The 27,475-nt window shown below is 44.5% G+C and overlaps 1 protein-coding gene across 1 annotated transcript; it reads right to left on the bottom strand.

The window, feature by feature from the left end:
- Window positions 1–625: 625 nt before the first annotated feature.
- Window positions 626–22,360, bottom strand: WNT9A (Wnt family member 9A). The gene is made up of 3 exons (XM_085302776.1): window positions 22,108–22,360; window positions 17,851–18,113; window positions 626–5,095 (listed from the first exon to the last, which is right to left on the bottom strand). Exons 1-3 carry the CDS (start codon window positions 22,319–22,321, stop codon window positions 4,622–4,624), a joined length of 951 nt encoding a protein of 316 aa, XP_085158902.1. The 5' UTR covers window positions 22,322–22,360; the 3' UTR covers window positions 626–4,621.
- Window positions 22,361–27,475: the final 5,115 nt, after the last annotated feature.

Here is a 27,475-nt window from a genome sequence, read left to right as displayed (position 1 = left end):
TCCAGGGCTACAACTTTACACTACCTCATTCAAGTCGAAAAGAACAGCTTGTGCTAGATCAAGCCTAGAATTTGGTCCTCTTCATTTCAACTTCCCATGCATTCAGATTTTCTTTTTTTTTTCTTTCAACAGCTTTCACAAGAGCCACTCTTCCCACCTTACTGAGATCAAGGGTAAAAATCTAGTTATTGAAAACTGTTTCAGGCTTTCCTTCCTCCAGAGCCATCCCAAGACCAGGAATCAAAATTAAAGAAGCTTGAGGTTTCTGGGTAGGTTTTTGTATTTCAATTACAAGCTACTGATTCTGTCACTCTTCGTAAGAAATTTTTAGTGTCAACAATCAGAAAAAAAAAACTCTGTGGACTAAACACTGCTGGTTTCACCAACTAAAGTCTTTCAAGAGCTGGAAGACAATGGAAATGTAATGTTTAGGACTTGTTTTGCACATCTCCACATCCAGTATATATGAGTCAGTCACACAGAATAGAAGCTTGTTAAAAAACAGATGACGGGTGCAACAATTATTTGTGTGGGTTTTTATTTCTTTTAATAGAAAATTCTAATATAAAACAGCAAACATTTTCAGTTTGCCTTGTTTACAAAAATATTATATATATTTTTTTATATTTCTGACATAACTAAATGCACTATTCAATAAAAATATTCTTCCATCAGCTAACTTCTCTTTTAAAAAAATTAATAAAAAAGTTATATAAATAATGGTTGCACCCCCTCCCACCCCAATACTGATCTTGCAAATCTTGCTGGATCAGCTTAGGAGAACCCACACTTTGACACTTTTGGGGAGAAAAAAGGGTGAAAGAGGATCAGATACAGACTTCCCCTACACCCATCCATCCTTCTCCAGTTATATCTGCTGCAAAAATCTGTTTCTATAGAGCAGAAGAAAAAGGGGAAAAGTTGCTTTACACTTTCATTATGAAGTGCCATCACGAAAAATTCAGGGCCCGAATCTRCTCTTGTAGTAGTTTTACAAGAATGAACAATTCTACTGGGTTGCGTTGGAGATCATACGATGTGACAGTAGAATTGGCCTCCCTGGAAAAATCCAAATTCATATAGCTGGAATCAAAAGCGTTTTGCAAGACATTACTCGATGTTTTATAGAGGACTTCAAGGCCTCCTGACCTAGGATTTTCTAAACTTGCACATGGAGGAGCACAAGCAGAAGTCCTTGCTCAGTCCTGCAGTTTAATTCAACCCCAACACACAACCCTTCCCAGCAGAAAACCCAACTCAGGTACTKGAGAGACATTTGAGAGAGTCTAAAAACATTTCTACCAGCTGCTACTTGTTTCATCCTAATCAAGCTCCATTGGATTTTTCCAAAACAAGGCTCTACCCCCCATTCTTTCTTCAAAGATAAGGCAAGCATCAGAAAAACCTGGAACTTAACACAACCTCCCCCAAAACACACACAAAAAGTTTGGAGATGGGGAGAAGAAAATAACCCACATATGTTTTACCACCCTAGGTCAAAAGGCCAAGAAGACAAGTTCTCCTGATTTCAGAGTGTTAGTATATTTTATACATTGCCTATACATTTAACACATGTGCCTCGCTACTATTTAGTTATTTATATTTTTTTTTAACCACAGGAGAATAAACCTTGCTATTTACAAATATATAACAGGCAAGTAATATATCCACATTAACATAAATACAATTTGTTTTTGTGTCTTTTTTTTTCTTTTTTTTTTTAAATACTTACAGAAAGCATCCAGGCTTCAGTGCGTGAATTAATACACAGAAGAGCTCTTTCACTCAGTAGTTCATTCACTCTTTGCCTCTTTCTTCTATTCAGACTCTCGACAGTCTGCCTTATTTGCCCACCCATCTCTCCCCCCTCTACGGCCAAACGCCACCAGGCTATCTATCCCACCCCATCTGTCGCAGGCATTTTCGCTATAATGATATCAATGCCAACATTGCCCTCTCTTCTGCATCTAGGGACTCATTCTCCTCTCACACCAGTGCAATATGGAGTTACTCCAGCGAGGTCAATGGAGACAGAGACACCAGTGAAGAGAAGGAAAATGAGGCCCATGGTTTAAATATAACAATAATAATAATAATAATTAATAATAATAATGCACATAAATTGTGGCCCATTCTTTCATTAAGAACAAATATTTTAAAAAAAGAATGGGCCTAAAACTAGTAATTCAGACCCCAAAACCCTCATGTTTTGAGCAGGTTTGGATCCAGCCTTACTTTGGAGGGGCAAGAACTATTCTAACACACATACAAAAACGTAACAGTGAGTTTGCACATATGTGTGAGACGGGGGCGGGGGGGGGGGGCGGAGAAGAGAATTTAACATAATACCACATTGAAACCAAAAGAAGGTCCTTCTGAAGGGCTTTACAATAAATAAGTGTTCGTTCAATATTTATATATATATATATTTACGTGTCTGCATGCGTGTATACATATACACGCATGCATACACTGAATAATAGGTTTCTATTCAGTTCATTTTTTTAAACCATTAGATAAACTGCTCGTGTGTGACTTTCAAAATGGTGCATCCCACAGAAGCTGCGAGACCCTCCTGCAAATTCTCTGCGTTGAACGCCCCACTGAGCCCTTGCCATGGTGGATGCAACAAACGCTGTGTGTGGATTCCTCCTCCTCCAGCACTACTCTATCTCCAGAATCGTACAGCAAATCAAAAAAGAAAAAAAGAAATCAAAAAAAGAGCCATTATGTTTCACTTTGCAGGACCACAGCGCTATTAACGGTAACATCCTGTCCCTCCCCAGTCCCCTACCTTAAAATYTGAAGACAACAGAGCCAGACTGGGCTGCAGTTATTTGTTACCAGGAAAAACAATCTTTTCTCCTCCCAGTAGATGCACATGAAAAGCTTAAATATTAGTGGCTACTATTTGGGGAAAGAAAAAAAAAATGAAAGAAAAACAACACCTTGAAAAATAATGGTCCATCTTGGAAAACTCTGTTCTTTTTGCTTGGCAAACATCTACCACTTCTTGAAAAATTCCAGTCAGTTTTCCTCTTTTGAAAATCAGACTAATGCTTTATAAAGCTATCTGAAATTGTTGCTACTGGACAATCAAAAATCGCTACCAAAAAAAAATGCCCTCCGCTCTCCAGTGTTTCCTTAGAAAGCTTCGTTGAGGCATTTACAGGTTGCTTCCAGTCCAGAAGCATTTTTATATGACTGAAGAATATTGCCACATCAAGTGCTGGATTATAACTATCTTCTTCAAAGGGAAAAAGAAATGCTGAAGGTTGTCATCTGTTTCACAGCGTCAGAGCTCTCTACCGCCGCAGYTGATTTCTGGCTTCTCTGCCCACTCAACAGGTTGTCTCGGTGTCAATTGGCTGTTTAGAATCCGATAGTTGGTTACCATTTAGAGTTGTATTTTCGAAATACAGTTCTCAATCTAGTGGTTAAAAAAAAAATCCTAAGGTCATAGGGTTGTGTCATGTACCACTGCCATGGTTTAGAGTAAATGGAATGATGACCTAATAAAAGAAAAGTCAACTCCTCCAAAGGTCCGATCCAGTCCAAAACGGCTGCTATACAATGCAAGACGGCACTGTGTTCCAAGATGCATGGGAATTTCTCTTGTCCTACTCAGAAATGCACGTCCAAATTCAGCTGACATAAGACGAAAAAGTTCCAGTTTTGATTTCCGAAGCAGTCTCCACAGGGTGAATTAAATCAGCAAGAGGTGGGAAGAAGAAAAACATACACCACGTACAAAGTGAAAATAAAACAAAAGTAGTGGTTTCCTTAAAAAATAAAAATTAAGACAGCGATAGTGCTAAAGAAACTGCATCTGAAGAAAATACTTTTTTTAAAAAAAAGCAATTGGACTGAAGGGGACAGGCACGTCTGGTTTCATACTGTCTTCCCAACCTCTTTCTTGGATAAATTTCCATCTCAACAACATGGTGGACCCAACATTTTTGGAGCTACTTTGGTGATCAGAGCACGTGGATACAGAGCTGTCATTAAAAAGCTTACCCTCCAGGTGGGTCTCTTTCAGAGCCTCGTTTGCTGGATGTGCAGAAATTCCGCTAGAGGAACAATCAGAGCCGATTCCGCTTACCCCACACACGTATCTCCAGTTTCAGAAGGAAAAAATGACCACTTCCTCTACCACCACATTTAAAGCAGAAAGGTCTGTCTTTCTTATCTGCTCAGCTCTCTAGGCAGTCAGGTAAGCTTCAGGAATAAAGTAGTACAGGTCACACAGTTGTTTATTCCAAAGAGAATATATTAGCCCAGGAGTCCATGGAGGATTGGTGAAATGATCAAGATTTTCCACGGATAAATGATCCGTCAAAACTGTGTGGATGACTAAAGGTGAAGGTCAACTGGTGTCTTACCCCAGTGTGACAGGCACTTACTTCCACATGGTTGGACCTCATTAAAATTCAGTCTACAGGAAAAAAACAAAAACAAAAAACAGCAACACAGCTGGGTCACCTGTACCCTACAAAGTGCTTATGTCTCAACATAGCTTTCAGATCCCAGAAGGTCAGTCAAACCCTGTTTGGTTTTCATACGTAGTTCTCATAGACCGCGATTGCCCATCACTGAGGGTAGCCATTAGGTAGAAGACGCGTTAGTCCTTGCAGGTATAAACCTCTTCTCTCTGGGTGCATTGCTTGCATTCCACGTAGCAACACCAGCGAACCTGGCACTGGCACGGACGGGTGACCACCCGGCTCTGCGTATTGTGCCCTCGCCCACAGCAGATGCTGTCACAGTTCTTGTCCTTGTAACATTTCCTTCCCGAAGTCCCAGGCGAGTATCTACTCATCAGACAGAAGCTCGGGGAATCGTCAATGTAGACGAGATCCGTAGTCCTTGGGATTTGATCACTGTGACCAGGGATGGACTTCTTGGGTGGGGAGATGTCTCCTTCCCCCGTGGCCTCATTGGTAGTGCTGCCCACTTTGAGCGACGTCTCGTATTTCTGCTTCAGCTGCTTCCCTATTTCGTGGAATGGAGAGAGCTGCCTCCAGCATGTTCGGACAGTGCAGGATCCAGATACGCCATGGCATTTACAGGTCGTCTCCACTCCAGCTTTGATGACCTGTGAACACATACAGTCCCAAAAGAAAATCAATTATGGAAGAAGAAATTAGAACATGGAACAAAAAGCCTGTCTCCTAGAAGATAATCTTGGAATCCAGAGTCGATGACAACATAAATCTACCTGTTGGAAGAGGCTAGCAAGCACACACTAGAGGAAGTGCTTGTTTTAGAAGAGTCTTAGTTTCCAGAATATGACACTTTGCATTACTTGGCTAGTTAATGATATTAAGTACAGTGTTCAAAGGCTGTCTGGTACTGGCCTGCAAGGTTGGCACTCATCTAGTCAGTTTTGAATCTGTGATGCAGCTAAGAGATTAAATAATATAAATTTTAATACCTATTCATATTTTAATAAGAGTAAGGAGATAAGATGTGGAACAAAAGTGGAAGGAATACAGGCCTACCTCGCTTAACTATATCACCAATATTAACCCATCACCTTAAACTCCACCTTCGAGAGGAAGAGGTACTTACGCCTTTACCAGGGCAGACAGGATGTGATCTTTTGTTATAAGATTTTAATTTGTACCTCCAGCTGGAACACAGCTAARGTTCTTGGACAATTAAGTTTTCTTTTCCTAATGCCTTTTCCCACATACCACCAGCAGTCTGCAAAACACTCGCTCATCTCCATGGGTGGGTTAGCCAGGGTCCAGCAATTCTCTTGCTTTACAAACTATTTCCTTGTGTGTTGGTGGTATACTTAAAACTCTGCCAACCCCTAACACACCACGCAGATGATGAAAACACAACTGCTATGTTCCAAAACACTGGTTTAATGGAGAGAAGCAAGAGAGCGCTACTGAACACACGCAAGCACACCGGTGGCGATATATCCTTCAGAACACGAACACGGACCACAGGAACATTTTCCACACCACGCAGGAGTCTACCTTAAACGCGCGTAGCTCCCAATTAACAGCACAGGCTCAGTGGAAACGTGGTTAAGATGTGCTGCTTCCAAGCACTGAGACTAGGCATAAGCATCCTACCCTGTTCACTCTGTGGCTGAGGAGAAATCTTCACGTAGCTGAAATACATAGAGCCCTCGAGAGCAACGGCACATACCTGTATCATCACCACCAAAATCAACAACCAACAACTCCAAAAACATCCAGGTAGCTTCCATATCCCCAAACCTTGCTCAAGATCCTCTTCTGGAAATGTGGCACAATGTCCAAAAGGAGCTGCTGKTTTTTTTCTGACAGCAATGAGGAAGGCTGTATGTGCTCTTAAAAACACAGAGTGCCATTTCTCACTGGCCAAAAGCATGTTTAGTGAAGCACATTTTCATGTATTCTGAAACCCAAAGCTTTCTCAGTCTCTTCTGTGCCTCCCCTTTCTCTGAARAATTAAGATATGAAGAAACAGAAAACAGACCCTTGTGTGAAGGATTCATTAATTCCAGGTGCTTTAATRCAGCCCCTAGGATTTACTCTGCCTGTGGCACCAGCTGTAGGCAGCTTGTACGGGAATCTGGCTTCTCACACAGAGTTTTGAGAGAAAAGCTTGAAAACCAGGCTGGCATTACTGCRAGAAGAATCCATCTCACAGAGTTCTTTCTTTGCAGCCTGCCAGGCAGCAACCCCTGGGGGCTATGGCAGGGCTGATGGATGTGGGGAGGACTGGGGGAAGCCAGTCCTCAGTCTTCATACAAAGTTAGGATAATAGGGCTGTCACCCTGCAGAAAAATAAAGGGCAATTTAAATTCCCAGTTCTGGCCATAAGATGAGACCCACTGTGCTGAAAAGGGTCTATCCCACCATCTATCCCATCATGAGCAAACAGGAGATGCTCCATGTTGGGATGAAGAAACTCAACTTCTGCCTTGATGCTTCAGTAGTGCCTAATGGCGAGCTCATCTTGCCCAACCAAAGGCAAGATCTGACCAGACAGCAAGGCCACAGGTCATCTACACAGAGCAGGACCCACTAGACAGAAGAGCCACTTAGGTAAATGCTGTACAGGGCTTCTGGGGAAACGATGAAGGGGTACAGCATCACTTAGGCATGTGGGGGGTTGCTGCACCCAAATGTTGTCTACACAAGCCACTATCCATGAAGGAACAAGCTGCAGGGTTTGAATCCCAGTCTAGCATAACTTCTATATTTGTAGAATCTTCTACAATATATTCTCAATTAGGATGGAAACATTTGATTCTCTCCTTTGCCTTTCCATAAAAAAGCTGAGCACTTATGACAAGGTCTTCAAACTCAAGATGGGGAACATAGGGAAGGCATTCAAACTTTTGGAAACTGAAGTGGATTCTGACCCCTCCAGGCCAGGACTTTGATGTTTCACACTATCCCTACCTATACCTGTTCACTACAACTTTCAAGAGTAAGGCTTGCTTTAAAATCCTTTTCTAATTCTTTTTCAAATTTTAAAATTCGAACACTCTTGAAGTGAGTACTGTTACTAGAAATAAGGCCCAGCTCACTGATCCCCAAAGGAAGAATCTTGTTCATGGTATATATATATATAAAAAAAAAAAAAAAAAAAAAAAAAAAAAAAGTGTGATTTATTCCAAAAGCATAAGCTCCCCCAATATAGGGAGATTTACAGACTATGGTGCCCCTTCCATGGAGATAGCTCCCTCCTGACCACGCATCAGGATAAAGCCAAAATGCAGAAGGAAGAGTAGAGCCAGTAGAATACTGTGTTCACATAGGAAATGGAGGAAAGAGAACGTTACCTTCAACAGCAATATCAAAAAGAGAAGAGAATAAAACAGAGTTTTTCATCTTGGTGACAAGGATGGTACCAGTTCTCCAGATGCTATAAAGGACCCCATGTTCAAAAACTGAGTGATGCTAGTAAAGGATCCCATCTTTTTCAAACCCAGCTGCAATAACAACGCTTCTCGACACAAAAGCACATCCATCTCTTTATAAAAGGCATCTGAACGTTCTCCCCCATCTCCAGAGAGAGATTTACTCCTAGGACTCCTCTGTGGGCAACATGAGCAACATGAGAGCAGGCACATTATATGGATGGTCACAGATAACCTGCATTTTGCCCAAAGATTACAAACAGATATTTATATTTCCAGTTCTCCCTCCTCCCCCTTCTCCCAAAATAGTTTACATTTTGACTTTAAATGAGTACCTACAACCAGTCCTTAAAATAGGAAGTCAGAACAGAGTCTGTTTTATAGAGCTGCCTCCTGTCAAGGTAACATTAARGAGTGCCCTTCCTGTGGACATCTACAATATCTAAAAAAGAAAARAAAATCTCCTCTTCTCTGCTCATTATGGCATCTGCCTATGTTATGGTCTCATGACAGCAGAGGACTGGCTGCAGTCTGTTTCCTGATCATCCAGTTCTTCATTATTTGGCGGCCTAAGTCCCACTGAGCAACATGTGCAAATGTGCAATAGGTCATGGACTCGGAATTGGGGTCTGGCCCAATCCTGACATTACAGAGACATTTTTAGAAAGACACTATGCATAATACAGCCTTCAGCAAAACCTGGCCAATGGTCACACTTCATTCCTGTGACAGCCAAGACCTTTCCAAATGCAATCCAATAATACACAGTAGCATTGAAACAAGTGATGGGTTACAGAGAGAGATGTGTTACTGCTTATAGTACTCAGCTGGGCCGGCTTGGTTAGGGGCTGTCACGCTTTGCATGCCAAAGCGTCTAGCCAACTCTGCAAGAAATCCCACAATGTTAGACAGGAGCGTACAGAACACATTTCAACACCAGGAGGAAAAAGGGAAAAAAAATCACCCTTACTCTCTCATGTAAAGTCACRTTACACTGGTTTGAGAGCTAGGTTTGTGTGAAACAAAGCTCCTACACCTGATTTCATGCTCAGACCATCAGCAAACTGGGCAAAATTGTTGAGATACTTGCCGAAGGGCAATACACTACAGTCATTCATCAGTTCAGGCTTTTCTCAACCCTTCCACCTCCCCCAATCCATTTGCATCTGCTCCACCCAAAGAAGGAGACAACCACCAATTGTACAGGAGACAGGAAAGCAAATAACCACAGAGAATAGACTCAGCTGGTACACATCCTCCTGCGCGCAGGCTTGACTGGATTTAGAGTCAGCTGAACAAGACAGTCATGAAATGGGGAAAGGAAACCTGAACACATGGCTGTTCCTTGTCAGGAGCCACCTCTCTGGACCTCAGTGTGAAAGTTGACATTGCAGGTCCAGCATATCCCACACATCCACATGGGGCTGGTACRTATGACACAGTAAGTGTTGGAAACCCAGGTCCTTCTGGATTGGCAGCTTGTACGTGTCAGGAGACCTTCAAGTAGCAACAGATATGTAGGTGCATCATACCCTCCAGTCAGGGCTGAGCTCACCAACTCAGACATGTGAATGCAGGTGCCTACATCTGAGAAACACTTCTAAACCCCTGTTTGACTCAGTAGAGCCAAGATTGTCAAGGGATCCTGCAGAGATTCTGCTCACACTGAAGCAGACACCTGCACTTGCTCAGCTAAGCAGCTCTCCAGGATCCACCAATGTGCTGACTCCATCTCCACAAACTAACAGGAGCTTAGGGACCCTACTTATATGGATGCACCTAAGTTTAGCTATCTTAACCTGTGGGCAGGTATCTTACCCTCAGGGCAGGATTCAGGTGTCTAAATGTCATCATCCAGCATTATTTTCAGGTGCTGTAAGATATTACACCATGCTTCTAGCTGCCTCTCCAGGAGCATAAAGGTCTCTCCTATATGCTGTGTCCTAACTGCCAGGGCATCTCAAATGATACCAGATGCCTACATTTAGGTGAATGAATCCCGTTCTCCTTGTCTGAGCTTAAAAAGCAATGAGCAAAGCCCCTAATGAGTCCTAGATTTTTTTAAACCTGTTCTGCTTCTACCTCCACATTGACTAGCAGCTATGGCAGCTATAAGAGCTCAGATGTCACATAGTGGTGGGCCAAGGCACAAAGAGTTTCTATTGTCCCAAGTTTCATGAACACACCATTTCATGAAATGCAGACTGTGGATTTTCACATGGCCTCTGTGCAAGTACGGTGCATCCCAGCTGATCTTCTTTGAAGAGCCAGGGTAAACTCAGGAATACTACAAAGCAGCTCTAATAAAAATCCTAGAGAAATTTCTCCCCCCAACAGCCTTCCCTTGCTGTCACAGGGCAGCTGCTAAAGGAAATGTGTGATGGAAAATTGCTGCCTATTGGCTCTGACGTGCCCTGAAGCCAAAACCAATCCCTGCAAAACCCTTCTGTTTCCCATAGCTTTCCCCACCCTCCATGAAGAGCTTCCTCCTCTTGTTGCAGGGTCCTGTCAAAGACTCTTCACCCATCTTCTTCCAAAAAGCACAGCAAGACTTAGCCCAGTGAAAAGTCATTATGTTTCTTGGAGCAGTGTTGCAAAAACCTCTTCTGGTCAGGTCCCAGGACAAATGGGCAAATAACTGTCACGCTTCCAACACTGGAAGGACTTCCAAGCTAGAATAGCTTAGCCCTTATTGCCAAAAAAGCTCTAGCGCATACAGGGCAAGAGAGGACTTTAACACAACTGTATCATTTCAAGCAACATAGGTAACTTGTGTTTTGTTTTTGAGGCATGCCGTAGTTCAGACCCTGATCTGCCTATATCCCACATGGACTTCAGTCTCTTGCACGCACACAGCATCACTGCRTATTACTAAGCATACTTCATCTGTGCCATGGTAAATGGTCACATGCATGCTTTTATCTTGTTATAGACATGAAGGAAAATATCTTAACTTTAGATCTAAAGCACAGCATGTTTGCTGCTGTGGTCTAACCACCACCACCAGCAGCCACAGCTAGTGCAACTCAGCTGATGTGTGATAACCCAAAAAGGAGCAACAACTGTGCATTTGAATCCTTATTATGTTATTTGCTGCAGAGAACTTCACCATGAAACTAAAGTTGAACAAAGCTAACCAATGGGAGATGCATAAGACCACACGCTGAAATTTTATCTTCCCACTCTTACCTGAGCATCCTAGCTAGTCTAGCCCTCTTACAAATAGGACAGCAGTCCGGGAGGAAAACACCACTATGAACAAATTAGTTCTGTCTCACAAATAAAAATCCCCATTGATCTTGTCTTGAGAATACCAAATTCCGACAAAAGCACAATGAGGAAAACAATTACGATACAGCAACACTGAACCTTCTTTATTGGTGCCGGCTGCGCAGAGGAAATTAGATAGTACTGCGGGACCGCCTGCCCAAATAGCTTTGTAAGAGCCATAGGGAAAAGGGATCACAGCAGAGCATTGCTATGCAACATGTAATCCTTCCTCACAACAATAGTTTGCTACGAAGCTCAGACTAAGTGCCCCCGTAATGATCAGTCTCAGACATGCTGCAACACACAATTTCTCAGTGTTTTAGCTGAAACGCTGAGGACAGATTGCCATTCATTCCCAGCTGGGTCACGGGGCTCTGGCGGTGGTTTTCAGACAACTCTTGTCTGGGCAGCAGCAGTCTGAAGCAGCCACGCAGCCATGGGAATTCCTCGGTTATCGTTTTCGCTGTCGTCATGGCTGGTCTGCGGCTCCAAAGCTTCAAACCATTTGCCATGGTTTGGGGGAGAACAGGGAGCAGATGAACGTCTTAGAGTTAGCTCATCCAGGAAAAAGCGTGCTCTTGCCTAGCATTACTTCAGACAGGACTTTGAGATGTTTCTTTTTAAAATCAAAATCCTTCCATCCTCTATATGCATATAACTCCTTTAATTTAAACACACTTGGTTATTCTCTCAGCTCAAATAKTAATGTTTGTTTGGACAAGAGCCGCAGTCCCAATTTTTAAGTACCCAAACCACAGCAAGGTCAGATTTGTCCCTTAACACTGGCCGTTACCATTGATTTAAGTATGAGAATTTCACAGACTGTCAGGATTTTTCTTTTCTCTTTATTTTTAAAAAGTCCTTTTTTTTTGAGCTTGTTCTCAAACTTATTTTTCAGAGCTTCTCCTTTCCTTTATCCTTCCTTTTACAAGATTTCAGTGAAAAATGAGTTAAAAAATGAGCAGTGAAGAAGCACAGAATAATATAACCCTACTTTAACTTGAGAACTTTAAACATAATTCATTCTTCCTTCAGTATTTCTAACATTTTTCACATTCTGAAAAAGCTCTACATAAACAACTAAGTCCAATTCCTTATGGGATACAAACCAAAAAAAAAGTTTGGATTTCCAGGCTTTAGACTTTGGCTGAGCCAATCTCAATCTAAAGGAAGGAAGATTTCCACAGAGTATGCTTCTGTATTCCTACCTGTCACAACCTGGAGCAGTTAATACCAGTAGTCGCCCTGCAAGCTGACCTCTATACGCAGAGTCAGGAGTTAGCTTTATCGAGGCCAATATTTGTTAGGTTTGATTTGCTTCTCAATAAAAGTATGATGCTAAATTTCATGCAACAAATGCATCCCTAAGGATACGGGGTACATTTTGTCACCTGCTTCTTTTCAAGCACCAACTATATTATCAGGCTAATATGGATTTGTCTTATGAAAAAGGGCAATTACACTCTTTTTGAAGGTGTTAAGAAAAAAAAAAGAGAAAGAGATTAGCACTTACAAAGCCTGTTCAACAAGCTCTGGAGCCTGTAATCATGTCTGCTAGTGGGAGYGGTGGAAGACAGGATGGGCAATGCTTGGAAACACTGTCTCTACAAGAGGAGTCCAGAGAGCAGGTCTCTGCTTTGCTAGACTTGTGTGACCTTTAGGAAGTCACTTAATCTTTCTAGGTCTCAATTTCCATCTGCAAAATGGAGCAATGAAGAGGGTGCTGTGCTCTGAAAGCATGTTACATGATACCTCATGAGTTCCTCAGACAGATGATAGCTGGACAAACATCTACCTGATATGGAGAGTCTGCCTCCACAGTGGGAGGCATGCTCAACCCTTGCTATCCCTGCCAACGCTGCCTAAGGGAAGAGTCATTCTTCATGCAGACTTCCAAAACAAGTCAACAGTAAGGAAGACGYTACACACTTTCTGCTAACCTCTTCAGAGCATCCCCTATGGTTTCAGGGACATGTGTATAATATGTCTCATGGCAGGTCTAGATTTGAACCCTACAGCAACAAGTGTGAGGTGGATCCTTTGGAAACATCTGTATAGTCCACATAGACCAAAATGCTTGGATTGTTATCATGTGAAAACAATTCAGAAAATCCCAAAGAGGGAAAGAGTTTCAAAGGGGGATATTGCCTAAAGACAGACTTTTCAGTGGAAATTCTCTGRTTCTTTATTCCTATCCTCCCATTGTTTTCTACTAAGCACCCTTGGCTCTCAAAGAGACTGTCATTTACAACCTTGACGTCAGGGTCCTGAAGGCAAAGGTTTGTGTCCCTCAGTCTGCAAGGACAAAGGAAAAAGGGGAATAACATGATTTTTTTTTTCCCTTGGGTAATAGCAGCCCCCTTTAATAGTGCCCCTTGGATCTGTAAGACATGCTTGACCAGACATACCTCTGGAAGAGGTCAGCACTCCTGGGATTAAGAAACTTAGCAACGCTGCAGAGAGGGAGTTGGAAAGTCATGTTTAATGATACTTTGCTGAGAAACTRGGCAAATTTAATTAAAACATCACTTGCTCAAGCCCAGTGGAACTAATTGAGTGCTCTAATATTCCAACTTTTCATTAATGGGTTACAAAAGAGGGCTGTACTTGTGTGTACACGGAGGGGAGAAAAGGGGGAGGACATAGAGAAGAGAGCCTTAGCAAGGCTGCCTGTGCTTCATTTAATACAACCAAGAAACTTCATTGCTGGCAACTGAGCTCTAATACAGTCGACTTCTCTCACCACTGCCACCCCCAATCCCCTTGACACATACACAGCTCCCCCAACACACACACTCTCCACCCAAACCTCYGCTGAAAGAATAGCTGAATGAGCTAGAGTAGATTTGGCAAAGGAAGGGAAATTGCTTTTTTAATAAGTGGCCTATTCAGAGCTCCTACTTTTCAATAAAGAGAAGGCTGGAGAAGTCCTGGTCTAATTACCTCATCCTCACGCTAGACAAGCTCACTCTTTCATTAGCGATTGAGGTCATATCATATAACTTTGTGAGCCATCATGGGCACAACATGTTCGGTGATTATTTTGTTGGTTGTAGCAAAATTACAGTTGACCCATCAAGGTTGTAAAAAAACAGAAGCATTAATTAAACAAGAACGTCTACCAAGAGACACTAAAACTAGGCGGGATAGGATAATGTCACTCTCAGAAATACGCAGATTGTTTGCTGGTGTGACACCATGGAGAAACTGCCGTGTTGACCAGAAGGCAATAGTCGGTTGCCAAATCAGTCAGTTAAGCACAGGTCCTTTTTTTGCTGGATCAAGGGTCTCTTTATACATTTTGCTATGTTTAGGAGTAATTAGATGGGAAGGATTATTTGTTGCTAAGAATCAGAGAGAGACCACCAAGCTTGTGCTATGTCTTTAATAGATATTCCTCTACCCCCCAAACACACATATGTCCATACATACCCAGTACCTACATCAGCGTAGGCAAAGGCCACAACGAGCTCGTGTAGCWAAGACCTGGAATGGAAAGTCTTCTTGTCCATTCCTAGCCCAATCCAAAGCAGCCTATAGTGCAAAGRTCTTGGGGCCAGCCAGCATGGCTTAGCTAATGATTTAAATCTGTGTTTGGTTAGAGGAAATACACAGTATGTGATAAACAGGAATTCAGAAGAACTGGCTTTAGTTTCCAGCTCCATCATAGGCTTGCTGCATAACCTTGGGAAAACTGTCTCATCTTCTGCTCAAAATAGCAGCAACCATCCTTTTGTAGCTCACAGGAATGTTTAACACCTTAGAGGCCATAAGAACATCATAACTCTTCAAGAAATGCTCCATTTCAAAATTGCACAATTCCAAAGTGGCACAAATCAACGTTACCTATGCTCCTTCCATATCCACTTTGAGTCGCATTAAATCCAGCACAAACTAGTTATAAACAAACTAGATTAGTCCGAAGTGGTWTTAGCCCTTCATAACCACTAGCTTAGTTTTTTTGATACTCAATGGATAAGGCAGCAGGTAGCAGATGGGCAGGTTTTTGAAGAAAGGAGGAGATACATGTCAAGAGTTTAACATTTAACCCACTGCCTTCATCAAGGAAAATACCAGTAGGCTCAGCTGAGGAATCTAAATCCTGCCTGTCAGACAACTCACCCTCCACCAAGGCTGCACTGGAATTGTGTGTAGAGAGTGGGGCAAGAAGGAAGCAAACAGTTTAAACCAGACCTCAATCTACACCCAAATATACGTAATATCAAAAACTATCCACCAACYAGACTTAAGAAATCTAATGCTCAGGCTTTAAATTACCCTATTTGCATACTTGAAGCAAGCGTTGCACATTTTGAGCTTGYCATCACAAAGCTAGTCTGGGGATAATAGTAAGGGCTCTAATCCTCRTCTCTTGGCCCAGATATCTCCAATCATCTCTATGTCATCATATTGTGGCAACCGTTTAGATCCACGTAACCCAACTACATAGACTTACGTTCTCCTGATCACTATCATTTGATCGCACCATCTTCCTAAAAACTTCCTTCTTAAGAAGAAAATTTCTTGTTGTCCACCTGATTTCACAGCACTGCTGTGAATCTGTTAAGCTTTGCCTTTGGACCACGCTGAAGTGCAATCATTTTAGGAGAATAAGTGAAAAATCATTTCAGCTGCTCCTGAAAAGGGGCAAGGAAAAGCTGTCAGACAGCAATACAAACTCAGACACAGCGTGGGTGGACGAAAATAGGAACACCGGATCACTGACCTGCAGCAAAGGCCTTTGACTTGGATTGCCATGAGGRCCTCAGTGTCTGGACAACCGTCACAACTGTTACTCAGCTGTTTAGCTGCAGATATTACATTAGTGCTTAGAAACCACTGCCAATGGCCAGGGACCGACCGTGCCAATTGAAGTGGAAGCAGAAGATGCAAGAGAGTCTAACATTCCTCCCCTTCCCCCAGCAACCCTCAGCTGGATCAGGACAGGCAGAAGGGGAGATGTATTCCCTCCAGCTCCTTCCTGAAGTTTGTTTAGCTCAAAGTCACATMGATAGTGCAGATCAGGGCTGATAAATGAGCACCTCTAAACAAAAYCCAAAGTTGGTTTCAGTGACACAACCATCCCACCTGCAACTTCTGGGGTGGAGAGCACTGAGAATTAGGCTAACTTCCTTGGGCATGAAAATTGGAGGAGAGGGGAAGATATTCCTTTAGAGTCACAAGAACATGCCAATGGCATCCAGAACAACTGCCTTATAGCTTTTGACAAGGCTGTATTATTTGACTCTGGAAAGGAAGAAGAGACAAGGACATGTCACAGTTCTCTCCAGCATGCAACCATAGCCTCTACAGGCTACCTTCACCATTTTTAGTTCCACTTGTGACATGACCAACTCCAGAGAGCTAGGATAGGCCCTCAAGAACAACCAACCACAAGGATAAAGAAAGCATTTCATCACCCTGCAGAGCCCATTTCACATACAAGCATTGCCAAAGTGCTGCAAGAGGGTTCACAGGTGCTGAGCCTTTTAATCCAGAGGCAGGAAAGCTGTCAGCCAAAGTCAGACACCAGCTAAATCCAGGATATTTCTAATCCTGATCTCAGCACTGTCTAGGAGCATCTGGTGGTGGGGAGAGGGGAGAGTTTGCTGGCCAACACTCACTGGTAGCATTCTCCAATGCCCTAGCTCTACCGCAAGGAATGGCATTTTATGCATACACACATGAACAACTGAGCTGGGGTGGCGATTCCTAGAATGCACAACTGGCTGGGCAGCATTCGCCTGGGAAACTGGAGACCCAGGTTCCCATCCCAGCCCCAACCCTCTATCCAATCACACGGACAATAACAAGGCTTAAGGGCTATTTATAGCCTTACAGTATGTCCCCCTTTGACAGTGGTGCAATGAAACACTGATCCTAGGCACCTGTGCTGGCCAATCTGAGGGATTTTTGTGTTCAAGCAACTCTAGACTAGGTACAAGCCAAGCAAATTATGGGGAAAAATGGCAAGCCCCTTCCCTTCCTCCACCTCCCCTACCCTTGCTACGATGGCCCAGCAATTGCAAACACTTTGCCCTTTATATCAGTCCTGGGGAAGGCCCCCAAACAGGAGAGTAAAGCCTCACGGGGAGAAACCTACCCCAAGCAATGTCAGCTGCAAACCCAACTCTAGGGAGGTGGGAGAGCACAGTCACAGYATAAAAGAAATAGGCTGAAGGGACTTCGGGCCTGAGAGGAATAGCTCTGTCCAGACTCCCTGCCAGATGTTCGGCCAGTCACTTTTAAAGAAACCCAGCTATAGATGCTCTATGTTCCTTATCCCTAACTGAAATACTGCTAGAAATGCATCCTTTACCATCATCCCTTCCTCCTTGCCTAGCTCACGCAGGCCCAGACAACCTGTCTTTCCTTCCCTTTGCACTGTAAGGTAGTTRTTCTGTTCCCCTTCTCCTCTACTTGGAAAGGTGGTAAACTTTGCTACCAAGGTCATATTTTCTAGACTCAGACATATGCTTATGTCTCTCCCTCCAGTCTCTTTCCCATGGCTTTGCATATTTTTTGAAGTATATTGACCACAACGGGGCAGTCACCTAGSTGAGACTTCACCTGTGCACCAGAAGGATCATTCCATGCATTTTGCATCCAACACTTCCATTTCTGCACCCAAGCACACAAAACCTACAACAGCGTGAAGTCCCCCMAAAAGATTCGTGGCTCCCTTCTCTGCAGACCAGCCTGTGACTCACCTTCATGCCCACGAGGTTATTGTGAAAGTCCACCCTGGCTCGCAGGTCCTTGTTGGGCTTCCTCCCCAGAAACTCCTTGACAAACTTGTTGCTGTATTTCAAGTTGTCGCCGCACCCGCCCCACTGCCAGGCCTCACGGTTCTCCAGGTCAGGGGCCTCGTCGCAGGTGCAGCGCTCCATGCGCCCCGCGCTGCATGCCTTGGCCATGGCATGAGTCAGCCCTGCTGAGGAAATGGCATACAGGAAGGCTGTCTCCTTAAAACCTGGGGGAGAGAGAAGGAGATGCCTTTATCTGCAGCCAAAGTAAGAGTTAAGAGAAAAAAGTGCAGAAATTGAGGCAAATCTCATAATGAGAAGGGTGGGGAAACATCAAAGCATGCCAAGCCCTATGCACATCACTGATGGCAGAAAGGACACAGTGGAGAGGACAATGTTGGGAAAGTCCTTCCTTGGTAGGGAATAGCCAATGGTAGGAGAGAGATGGCACAAGCAAAAATTCAAAAACACAAGCCAAACCTGGTCAGCCCCATGGCTGTTGCCCTACAGACCGTCTCTGCCTGAAAATAAAGAGGTGAGCAAGAGCTGGACAGGTCACAGAGATATCATCATGATATAGTCATACCAAGGGGACATCAGTGATAGTAACAAGCCAGCCCAGACTTCCAGTCACAGGGTCAGGATAGAAACAGCGAGGGCTTCTTGTTCCTTTCTCTCCTCAGAAAAGTCACCAGGTCCTGTTCTAGTTCAACAAAATTGTTAACAAAAGCCACAGCAGCCATGCTGTCACCCAATGCCTCAAATAACAGTTTATGCCAACAAACTTTTACACCTCAAGTCTTATATATATAACCCTTTTATTACATCTCCATGCTCACCTGCAGGATCATGATAGTATCCACCTCCCTKCAATAGGTGAACTAAGGCCAGAGATACCACGATTTTAGTCCAAATTATAAAAGCCCAAAATAAAAAGCAAACATGAGAGCATTTATAGCTCCTCATTCTCCAGCTATGGAAGCCATAAATGATTGCATATTTGAGATGGAATTCCAGAACAGCTTTGGATCTGGCTCAAGAAATCCCCCACTCCAAAATAACACAAGTGGATGGTGACAGTAGTGGATTTATCTGCAAGCTGGTGTGTCAACCAAGGACATGCAGAGACACTGCCAGGTCATTTTTGGAACTGTTCCTTAGGAGGTTCATGGTACTCCAAGCGAGCTCATTGGGCGCTACCCTGGCTTGTCCCCAGAGCATGCCTTCCCAAAGCACTCCCAGACACACGATGCTATGCTTCAGCAGACTGAGGACAAAAACTCAGTCTAATAGACTAAGGCTTGGTCCTCCCAATGCAGCTGACTCAAACCAGGWCATGGTAGGAATTGTCCAATCATTCTACTGCTCACCTGAAAAAGAATAGCAAGAACCCTTCCCTCTCTGGAAGGAAGGCTAAAATAAAACAAGGTCCAACTCCACACTCCCTGGGGACAGTGAAAGTAGTCAGAGTTGAGAAAATTGATTTGTTTGTTTTCTGTTCATTTTCCCCCTGAAGTTAGACTATGTGCTCTGGCATTTCAGAAACACCCTCAATGTTGCAAGGTCTCAGTGGGTGGTAGGAAATTATTTAATTCACACACACGAAAAAAAAACCACACACACTCATGGATATGAGAACCAAAGATCTGTCTAGAAAACACCTTTAACAGCTTTCACCTTTTGTAGGCTGATTCAGTTTGTCTAGGTTATGCCCCGAGTCGGACTGCTGACCTGCCCATCAGAGGAATGCCTTTGCCGAAGAGACGCTCCYATACCTCTCACGCTCCCAGGCTGGAGATCTGGCCTTTCTTCACTGCTACTATTTGTGCCATGAAACAGAGATATCAGCATGCCAGCAGAAATCCCCTGATGTAATAGGGTGTGCAAACTTGTGTTCAAGATGCTGCAATTTGTAGCAAACATCTGGGCCTCAACCCAGTTTAGTAGGTATCACAAACCTACRACCTGCGTGGACGCCTCCTTTTTTTTGAAGCCCTGAATCCAGAGAGGTTGAGAAACTTCCAAGAAAAGACAGTGCCCAGCAGCCACAACACATGCCTGGTTTGACACAAAGCCAGGAGGACCACAGTTCATTTGCCAGGCTCTCCTCTCTCAACCGTCCCATCGGCTTCATATATATTCTTCCCATTCTCCATCATTCAAAGCCTCACAAATTCCCAGTGCCCATCAGCACAGGTATCATCTCACCCTCAGGCAGCTCAGGCAGCTTCCAAGAAAGTCTATGTGACATTTGGCTCTGGCCAGACTCAAAGCCATCTCCGTAGCACACTATTTGATTGCTCCAAGATATTTTGTAACAAGATAATGAGCTTTAAATCAATGCAGGCATTCTAACCTCCAGTGCATCGACAGCCTGCCATCCACAGCTATCCGGTTTCAGCCATTTCCAAAATTGTTCACGAGTATCCAAAGAGGATAACAAGTCCCTTAAACAATCCTCCGTTATTTTAAGAAACGGGCCACATCCGCCCAAGTTACAAACCAGCAGCCAGGCAGTTCTGGTGACCACGTATAACAACAGAAGCAGCAGCATTTTGTCTAAAAAGAGGATTCTTTGGTCTCCTTAAAACAGTGCAAAGGCCTCAGAGGACAGAAAGCAAGCCCACGCTGACATATTTGAATAGCTGTGTTTCAGCAGGTTATACATGTACGCCTTTGCCCTAGGGTATCACTTGCTGCAATGCTGAACCAGGAACCAGCAGCTCCCAGAGTGAAGGCGAAAGATTTACAGGGCAGTGTGTTATGCTGCAGAAACAACRTCTGAAGGATTTACAGCATCAGTGGAGAGGAGAGATGTTGCAGGGGTATAAAACATGGAAGAATGAGACAGCAGACAGTCTTGCAACCCTCAGAGCTACCATTTATTAAACAGGGTCTTGACAAGGGCGGGGTTTCTCACTGGTATTTTAAGGCAGCTTAACTTCAGGCTGCTTTAAAACACCCCTGTCACTTGCTGAAAGCTGCCCACGGGGGAGCAGGCATGTCTGAAGGAACAAGCTGTGGCCTCCAGGTGTCAGCATGAGAAAGTGCTTGGTTTCCCAAGGCGCCACTAATCCAGGGACTCCTCTGGCATGCAGAGATATTTTTAAACGTCTTGCAGCTCAGGCCGGACCTCTTGGGTTTCATAAGGACTTTCCCTGTGTCCACTGCAGGCAGTGACAGTGCATTAGTTAAGCCTCAACACTTCTGAATGACTCATTCTCACTTATTAGCAAGGGAGGAAGCACTGCAAACCTCCGCTCTTATCTCTGGGCAAGTCAGACCCTAGTTTCTAGGCTCAGCTCCATCACTGACTGCAGGGCATTCTGGAAGTCCCCGAAGCCCTCAAGGTCCAGGCAATCTATCTGTGAAATGGGTATCCAGCGTCATTATCATCAGTGTAGAAGTAGGAACCAGATCTTGTTGGGAAGATGTAGGAAATTCAACTATACAAGCCTGCACACAGAAAGACAACAAAAAGCACCRCGTGTTCCTCAAATATGCCCTTTCAGCTTCTAGTCATCGCTATCCAAGCTGCAAGGAGGGGGTGTGGAAGTTATCCATCCATGGAGTTTCTCCCCAGGTTGAGCAGTAACAGACCACAAGGAAACATCTGCAGTTTTCACTCTGCATTATGGGAGGACTCCTCATGACACTATTAACAGGCCAGCACAGAACAGCCCGTTTTGTCTCAATTCCCTTAACAAAGTATTTTTCCCATTCTTTCCTGAAAGATCAACATRCTCTGCCTGTAGACCTTTTAAGGAAAAAGGAGAAGTCCACCYTTCACCTCCAACAACAACTTGAGTCCCAGCAGAAGTGAGGATCCACTGTAGCTACCAGCAGTAGACACACAACCAACCACCTCCAGCCTCCAAGGCTGTGGCCAGCAACATAAAGCAGAAAGCAATTGCCTCACCAGTCCGAGCACGTAAATTACAGCTATGCAGAGACTTGTGGCCATGGCAGCAACTGCTTTCCACTCACAGATGAGCTGACTCTAGCTTTGTCTTCATCTCTGCACCACTCTCTACAATCTCTTTTCAGACCTCTAGGGAGATGATGACCCACCACTGGCAAAGGATGGATCAGGACAACTGCTTTATCTGAAAAACCCTGGAGAAGCCCACAGGTGTTGGAGGCACCAGCAACCCTGAGAAGGACCCCAGGATGCCCAGGGAGCTGCAATGGGCACAGGCGCAGCCCCCCCATCCCGCTCACCTCTCTTCAGCAGGCTGGCCCGGTAGCGGCCCTCCAAGGTGCAATTCCAGCGCTCAAAGCGAAACTGGTACTGGCACTCCAGTGCGCTCATGCTGATTGCCTCCATGAGGGTCTCAGCCACGCCAGGGTCCCGCCGGCACATCCTACGCTGCTTCTTCTCCAGCTTCAGGCGGTCACAGACTTTGTAATGGGCTTTGACAGCAGCTTCCTCCATTTCTGAAGTTAGAGGGAGGATGGTCAGGGGTTCGTTCCCAGTCAGCCTGTAGGAGGAACGGAAGGGCACAGACATGAGGAGAGAGAAAAGCAGGCAAAAAGGGGGGTCATGGCAGGGCTGGTCTCCCCCAGTTAAGCTATGTGGATTTACTGATGTCTGGGGAAGGATGGAGGTTACAGAAAGGTTTTCTCTGCAGTGTTGGAGGAAGAGTAAAAAGTAGTATTTGGGTTTATTCTATCAGCTCTCACAGAGCTCATTCAAATACTAAAAAYTTGAAATTCTGTTGCCAGAATTGACTAAAATATCAAATTCTGTTGCCACCAGATAGGCCATTTAATATAGAAATACGGAAGAACTAGCAGAAGATATCTAAATTGCATAAATTCTGGAAGCCCGCAAAAAGACAACGGCACTACAATTGCTCTCTTGTGCACAGAAAAAAACAGTTTAGCACAGCAAGCACAGCCAGAACAGGATTGGGAAGGGAGAGAGGGTGATCCATCCCACCAAAAAACACATGCTGCCACTCTGCCCTCAGGAGAAGAGCCAGAGATCCTTACATAAAACCCAGCAAGCTATAACATCAGGCTTGCAAGCAGGATACACTTTGAGAAGCAGTACTGCTAAAAGCTTTCAACGCAGAGCAACGAGCTTGAAAATGAAAAAGGCCTTGAAGAAATACGTGTCCTGTTGCCTTCTCCCCTCCCTTGTCTCCTCCAAGCACAAGGTCCTTGATTCGTACAATGTGCAACAAAAGAGGCCAGCGTACTGTTCCCGGTGTCAAGTGACGAGCTGCTGGAAGAGGACCAGGCTGGCATCGGCCCCGGCGAGCAGAGACGCTGCAGGAACATCTGCTGGACTCATGAGCAGTTTGTTGGCCGAGCTGCCCGCACCCCGCTCTCCTGGCTCTGCCCTCTTCCGGCCAGGTGCCAGTCCACGCAGTCAATGGGAATCACTATGTAGGGTTTTGAGGGACCTGAAGACGCCTTTCCCCAGCCAAAAAGGAAGAATTGCTAAAGCCAGAATTTGAAACATGCTGGAACATTGCAACCCTGCACAGACGGACACAAACAGCGAGCACGGAGCCAGGCTCAGCCTTCACCGTCATTGCGGGAGGAGACGCAGGGTAGTGGGCACAAGAGGGGAGCACACGCTCACGCCCTTGGCTAAGCGCAGGATGAYCCTGGAAAGCCTTAAAAGTTCCACCTGCCCTGCAGGAACAGAGGTTACTGTTTATTTTTAAACGAGGATTTCTCTCTAACTCAATGGGATGCATCCTGCCAGGCACACAGTCCCCCCAGGCAAGCAGCTAGCGTGCTTCAGCTCCCAAGCCTCTYTGCACAACAGGCACCAAATCCTGGCCTGAGTCACAGCCAGCAACACMTAGTACAGATGACAATCATTAGTAATGATTTAATGAGGTAATTTAACATCTAATGTTTAAAGGTGGGGAGGAATGGCTCATGTTCTTTTGTTTTAGGAGAACAGGCAGATGGGCAGGGAAGTGTTAATTTCAAAAGTATCAGGATTAAAAAAAAAAACTGCAATGGGAGTGATTTGTGAGAAAATTTGGATTGGAATATGAGTGAAAACTCAGACTTGACTATTCCCAAAGGAGACAGGGTGTCACCTGGCCCTTGGTGGCCTAGGAGCTCTGAGTAGACTTGCTTATGAGAAAAATGGCCTGGTCCAAGCTTCACAGTAACAAAAGACCTGTAACAAAACCTCCAGGACAGTCATTCTTGGCCTTCATCAATACCTTTGTCCTGAAGGTTCATTCCTGCAAACTTCCACCATAGAGATCCTCAGTTAGCAAAGAGGRAGGTATAAAAGCATTTGCTCCCACTCTCCCAATTTACTTTTCTGATCAAGCTTGTACTGTTCAGCTTAATGAGAGAGAAACACATGCTCCAAATATCATGCAGCAGATGGTTATTAGAGCAAGGAGGGATACAAAAATTGATCCTACAGCTAAGACTTTTGCAGAGAAATCTGTAGTTTTGAATCCCTTCTTCATCCTCCCACTTTGCGTGCTTGGCTTTGAGACACTTCTAAGAGACAGTTCCCCACACCATAGCCTTATAAAACTTGCTGGTAGTACAGTCCAATGCCACACATCCCCAACCTGGAACCCAAGGAGACTTGTTTCTTAAGAAGTAAAAGCAAAATAAAGGGCTTGGTGTAAGGAAAATGTAGGAAGTGGGATTCCCAATGCTCCACCAAGCTAGAGGACACAGGCCTCCAGCAGTTGCTTAGGATTAGCAGCTAGAAAATCCTGAGAAACGATAGAAAATTGAAGCATCAAATAGACTAATTGTCAACGTCCATTTCAACTGCTCTTTGCAAAAGTTTGAGAGATCTACCAATGCGAACATGCAGGTAATAGCCAAAATGAACCACGACTGCTGGGCCAGTGCAACTCTCAGCTTACCCCCTTCCTGAGAAAATGGTGCAAAGACAAGACACCAACACAATACCTTAGAGGAGAGGCCAAAACCCGCTTTTTCCATCTCCTCTTAGCTGGTTTCCTGGCCAAGCTCTATGCTAAGGAGCTCACTCTCCCCCGTCCTCATCCATCCCAGAAGACGGACTGGAAATCCAAGCTGGCGAGAAACAGGCCATGCAAGACAATGAACAGAGACTTGTCCATCACTGCATGGCTTATTGTTCGGACTGATTTCACCGGCTTCCAAGCTGGTCTGAATCAGACTGGAGCAAATTAATTATAAAAGCATCTCCAGAATAGAACAAGAAGGAATAAATTTAGAGAAGGGTGTAAAGGGGCTTTTCCCAGCCACCGAGCAACACAGCTCTTCCAGGCAAAGTGCTCCACGACTGCAAGGCGCAGCACGTACGCATCGTCCCTCCCAGTCCCCCCCATTGGATCTGTGCCCATTTCAGCAGGAGAGGGCCCACCCAGCAGCCTCAGGCCTTGCACACACATTCCAGCAGTCCCGGCAAACTGGCAATAAGCAAGCACACGCAGAGCCAGGGAGTGCCTGTGCCCCCACCTGAAACGCTGCCGTGGAGCTGCCACTGCATGGCACCTTTATAATCCCATAAAGCCCTTTTATGCAACCTTTGCCGAGCGAGGTCCCGTAAGGCAACGGTGTCAGAGTCGGATGCTTTCTCAGCTCCTCACAAAGACTGAGCTGTTCCTTCCAGGAATCTGGAAATCTTTCGGAATGGGGGGGGGGCAGGAAGCTGGTTATTTTAACGTATATATTTATTACGTTCACCCAATTCACGACTGTTACGATTAAAGTGCCAGCCAGCGTCCTGTGTAATTGTGTTTTGGATCGAGAGGGCTGACTGTGGGACGAAGGTGTGTTTGTCTAGGAACCTGGAGAGAAACCAAACAGCTCATTTAACACAACCCAGGAAGCTTTAACTCTGTGGAAATTAACTCTGGCTTCTGTGAGAGCAATCTGACAACATCAAGAGACCATTTTTTGCTCTTGGTTTCTACTTCAAACTCTGTCCTAATCTTCCTCTGTGTACCTCTCTTGACTTCTGCTCTGAGGGGTGTGTTTGCACTGTCCAGATTTCAGGAAGGTCTTGGTAGCTCAGTGCCTTACCACCTAGCTCACACAAACTCTTGCCTGGATTGGGACCTCCAGGCATTTAGATAGCATCAATCATCAGTAGCAGCCACCAAACTGGCTACATTTCATCTTGAGTAAGTGTTCCCAAGTCCTCTTCCTTTGGAGGATGTTATTGTCACAGGAGAGGTTTCCAACATCAGTTGCATTCTTCTGTCCAAATTTCCTTCCAGTTCAATCCCTTACCAGTCAGAAGCCAAGGAACCAGAAGGTTTAGGTCTCACTGTTTACAACTGGTGATAATATCTGGTTTGCCCAAGCACTACTGATGACATTCAGCTGCCTTGAACATGAACTTCTCATCCTACCTTGCTAACTGATTTGCTCTTGAGATTCAGACTTCATCCAGGCTTGATGGCCTTCCTCTAGGCCCTACCACTGCAGAGCTTGCACCAATAGCTGCAAAACCAAATTGGACTTGTACTAACATAGATTTATTGCCCTTCCAGAGAGGCAATTTCAGACAGGTCCTGTTTTCAGCTGACCTGGGAGGTCAGGAGTTTTTATTCCCTCATCAGCTCATTCTTCCACATCTGTCCCCATATTTTCTCTTATTTAACTGGAGATTTTCCTGATGAGAATTTGAGGGGGATGAGACAGAAGTAAGGCACCTGCACAGACCTGCGAGCACCTTTGCATTTTTGACATGCTTAGGAGTTTCCTTTGCAAGTGCCTTCAGAAACACAAGCCAAGGTGAACTGCTTTCCTGCAAGGGAGTGCCTCTGCTATACCTGCCTGGAATGACAGACCTGCTGAAATATTGGATTCCTACCCCAGTGCTTCCTTCTCTGCTGGGAGATTTATCTTTGGTAAGTCAAAACTCCAATTGATTGCATTTCCACTTTTTACATTAATGTTCTCTGCAATACAGCTACCTCTTTCAATCCTTTTTCTTCTCTTTCCACCATTTCTTTTCTTCTAATGAAGAAGAAAGGTTTTTGAAAAGAGTTGAGAAGTTGCACACTAACCCTCCTCACCGCCCTACGTGAACTAATGACCGATTCAAGGAGCCAGACTGATTTATACTGCACACCAGACCTATACTTGTTGTTTCTTGCATCCAGCTTCAACTGATCTCTCCCCCTTACCATCATATACACACTGCCAAGGAGCTTTAACTTGATTTAACATACTCCCACCATACCCAATGCACAAGAGCTAATCGCTACTTGAGATAGCGAGTCAGAAGTCCTGGAAAGCTCCTAGAATTTCATGGCAAGCAATCAGGACTCACTACTTGGAGCAAGAGTTGGCCACTGAAGACTCAGTTGTTGCATTTTTGTTTTTAAGTGTTTGTGGGTACAGATGCCACTGATGTGCCCCTAAGGTAACCAAAAGTCCTCTGAAGGAAACTATTTGAAGAGCGTCCACCAATTTTAGTTCTGCTCTTCCCAGAGCTGGCTGAAGCACTGTTGAACTCAAACATTTTAAGTGAGAAGGAGTTTTTTCCCCTTCTGCCACTAAAAGCTTAGTTCTCTAGCTGTTTTTCTATGCATCAAAGTCAGAACTAGGCATTTTTTCTTCCAATAAACAGTGCTTACCCCTGTATTCA

Source organism: Rhea americana, unplaced genomic scaffold (assembly GCF_003343005.1).
Source record: "Rhea americana isolate MKP2758 unplaced genomic scaffold, rheAme1 scaffold_192, whole genome shotgun sequence".
Taxonomy (NCBI): Eukaryota; Metazoa; Chordata; class Aves; order Rheiformes; family Rheidae; genus Rhea; species Rhea americana.
The sequence above is the reverse complement of the archived record's forward strand: the minus strand, read 5'-3'. Positions and strand labels throughout refer to the sequence as shown.

Coding starts and splice junctions, on each gene's coding strand:
- WNT9A (XM_085302776.1), bottom strand. CDS start 22,321: ATGGAGGAAGCTGCTGTCAAAGCCCATTACAAAGTCTGTGACCGCCTG. Junction 18,114..22,107: donor GGCCAGCCTGCTGAAGAGAG/GTGAGCGGGATG, acceptor TCTCTCCCCCAG/GTTTTAAGGAGACAGCCTTC. Junction 5,096..17,850: donor ATAACCTCGTGGGCATGAAG/GTGAGTCACAGG, acceptor ATGTGTTCACAG/GTCATCAAAGCTGGAGTGGA.